A 1622-nucleotide genomic window follows, 5' to 3' on the forward strand; every position below is an offset into this window, starting at 1 on the left:
GGGGGGCCCTGGGCTCGGGAGGCGCTGCTAGGGGCCCTAGCGAGGCAAGGGGTGTCCCCGGGAGATGTAACTTTGGTGGTGGGGACCCACGGGCACTCGGACCACATCGGGAACTTAGGTTTGTTTCCGGGCGCGGCATTGCTTGTCTCGCACGACTTCTGCCTCCCTGGGGGTCTCTACCTGCCCCACGCGCTGGATGAGGAACGGCCTTTGCAGCTGGGGCCCGGGCTCGAAGTGTGGGCCACACCGGGCCACGGGGGCCAGCGGGACGTGAGCGTGGTAGTAGCGGGCACGACTCGGGGCACCGTGGTGATAGCGGGCGATGTGTTTGAGCGCGATGGGGATGAGGATTCGTGGCAGGCGCTGAGTGAAGACCCGGTGGCCCAGGAGCGGAGCAGGAAGAGAGTCCTAGACACCGCCGACATAGTTGTGCCTGGTCACGGAGCCCCTTTTCTGGTGTTAAGGGAAGTCGCGCAGCTGGCAGCAGCCAGTGATCCGAGACAAGGACTGATAGGCCCCGAGAGGGACTGAACTCTACCTCAAGGAAGCCCTTCCTTCCAGCGAGGAGCGAGACGACGGGGACCCAATCGGCCTGAATCAGAGCAGTCAAGGGTGGTCGCTTCCAGTCCTTCCAGGAGGCCAGATTTCTACCGAGGACACAAACTTCTTGCCTCTGCAGTTGCCAGTATCACTCTCTTGCCTGTCTCTATAACCAAACGAGGGCCAAGGACTGGCTCAGCTCTTGTACATCCTCCCTGGGCCTCAGCAAAATAGGAGAAAGTTCTTATGGGAGTCCTCCAAAATAAAAGTAGAAACTGCACTGAAAATCATGTTGCTCTAATGAAAACATGAAGCACTGATAGTAATAATTGTGCAAATATGGTAACTGAGTTGCATTGGGAAGCACTGCCAGATTGCTTATTCCTCATAGGGTGCAGCTTTGCTGAAAAAAGGTACAGGGCATAGAGGTGACCCCTTAGTCATCAGACTTTAATTCATTCCCTCAGTGGGTGCTTAATATCGGCAATGTCTCAGGCATTGCCTGAGGTTATAGGATACAACAGGTTTAAACTTGACAAACTTCCTGTCCCCATATTATCTTTTGAGCAAGTAAACAGCAATAATAATAATAACAAACCAATTAATTACAGGTTGTGGTAAATAATGTTAAAAAGGAGGTTAAGGGCAGAATAGGATGCTGGAACTAGAGAGTTGGCTCTTATTTAAGGTGGTTGAGAAAGGCCTCTGTGAGGATTTAGTGTTTGATCCGAGACTAAATGAGAAGCCATGTGAGGATCTGGGAGAAGGGTAGAACAGGCAGGTGTCAAGGCCCTAATGCAGGACAGCTTAACCCACTTAAGAAGTAAGAAAACTCCAGGGGTTGGACTGTAAAAGGCCAAGGAACAATAGAGAATAAAAGCTGGAGGTTTGAACAAGGCCACCACTCAGCATTGCAGACCTTGCTAAGGGGTTTGGATTTATATGAAGTAAAATGGAAACATCTGTTGGCTATTGAGCAGGCCAAAAAGGTAGCTCAGAGAAGCCAGTTCACCCAGAGTATGAACCAGTCCCTGCCATACATGAATTTGTAGCTGGTGTTGGCCAATGTGATGACCACAAGA

The 1622-nt window shown here is 51.5% G+C and overlaps 1 protein-coding gene across 1 annotated transcript; it reads left to right on the forward strand.

Annotated features, from left to right (window-relative positions):
• Positions 1-3: 3 nt before the first annotated feature.
• On the forward strand, positions 4-1350 carry LOC100947339 (metallo-beta-lactamase domain-containing protein 1-like; the record flags this gene model as incomplete). The annotated part of the gene is made up of 1 exon (XM_003788598.2): positions 4-1350. A coding segment is annotated over one exon (528 nt), but the record flags the coding sequence as incomplete, so codon positions are not given.
• Between the last annotated feature and the right edge of the window lie 272 nt (positions 1351-1622).

The sequence above is a fragment of the Otolemur garnettii genome, unplaced genomic scaffold (assembly GCF_000181295.1).
Source record: "Otolemur garnettii isolate 467f Iridium unplaced genomic scaffold, OtoGar3 scaffold00028, whole genome shotgun sequence".
Taxonomy (NCBI): Eukaryota; Metazoa; Chordata; class Mammalia; order Primates; family Galagidae; genus Otolemur; species Otolemur garnettii.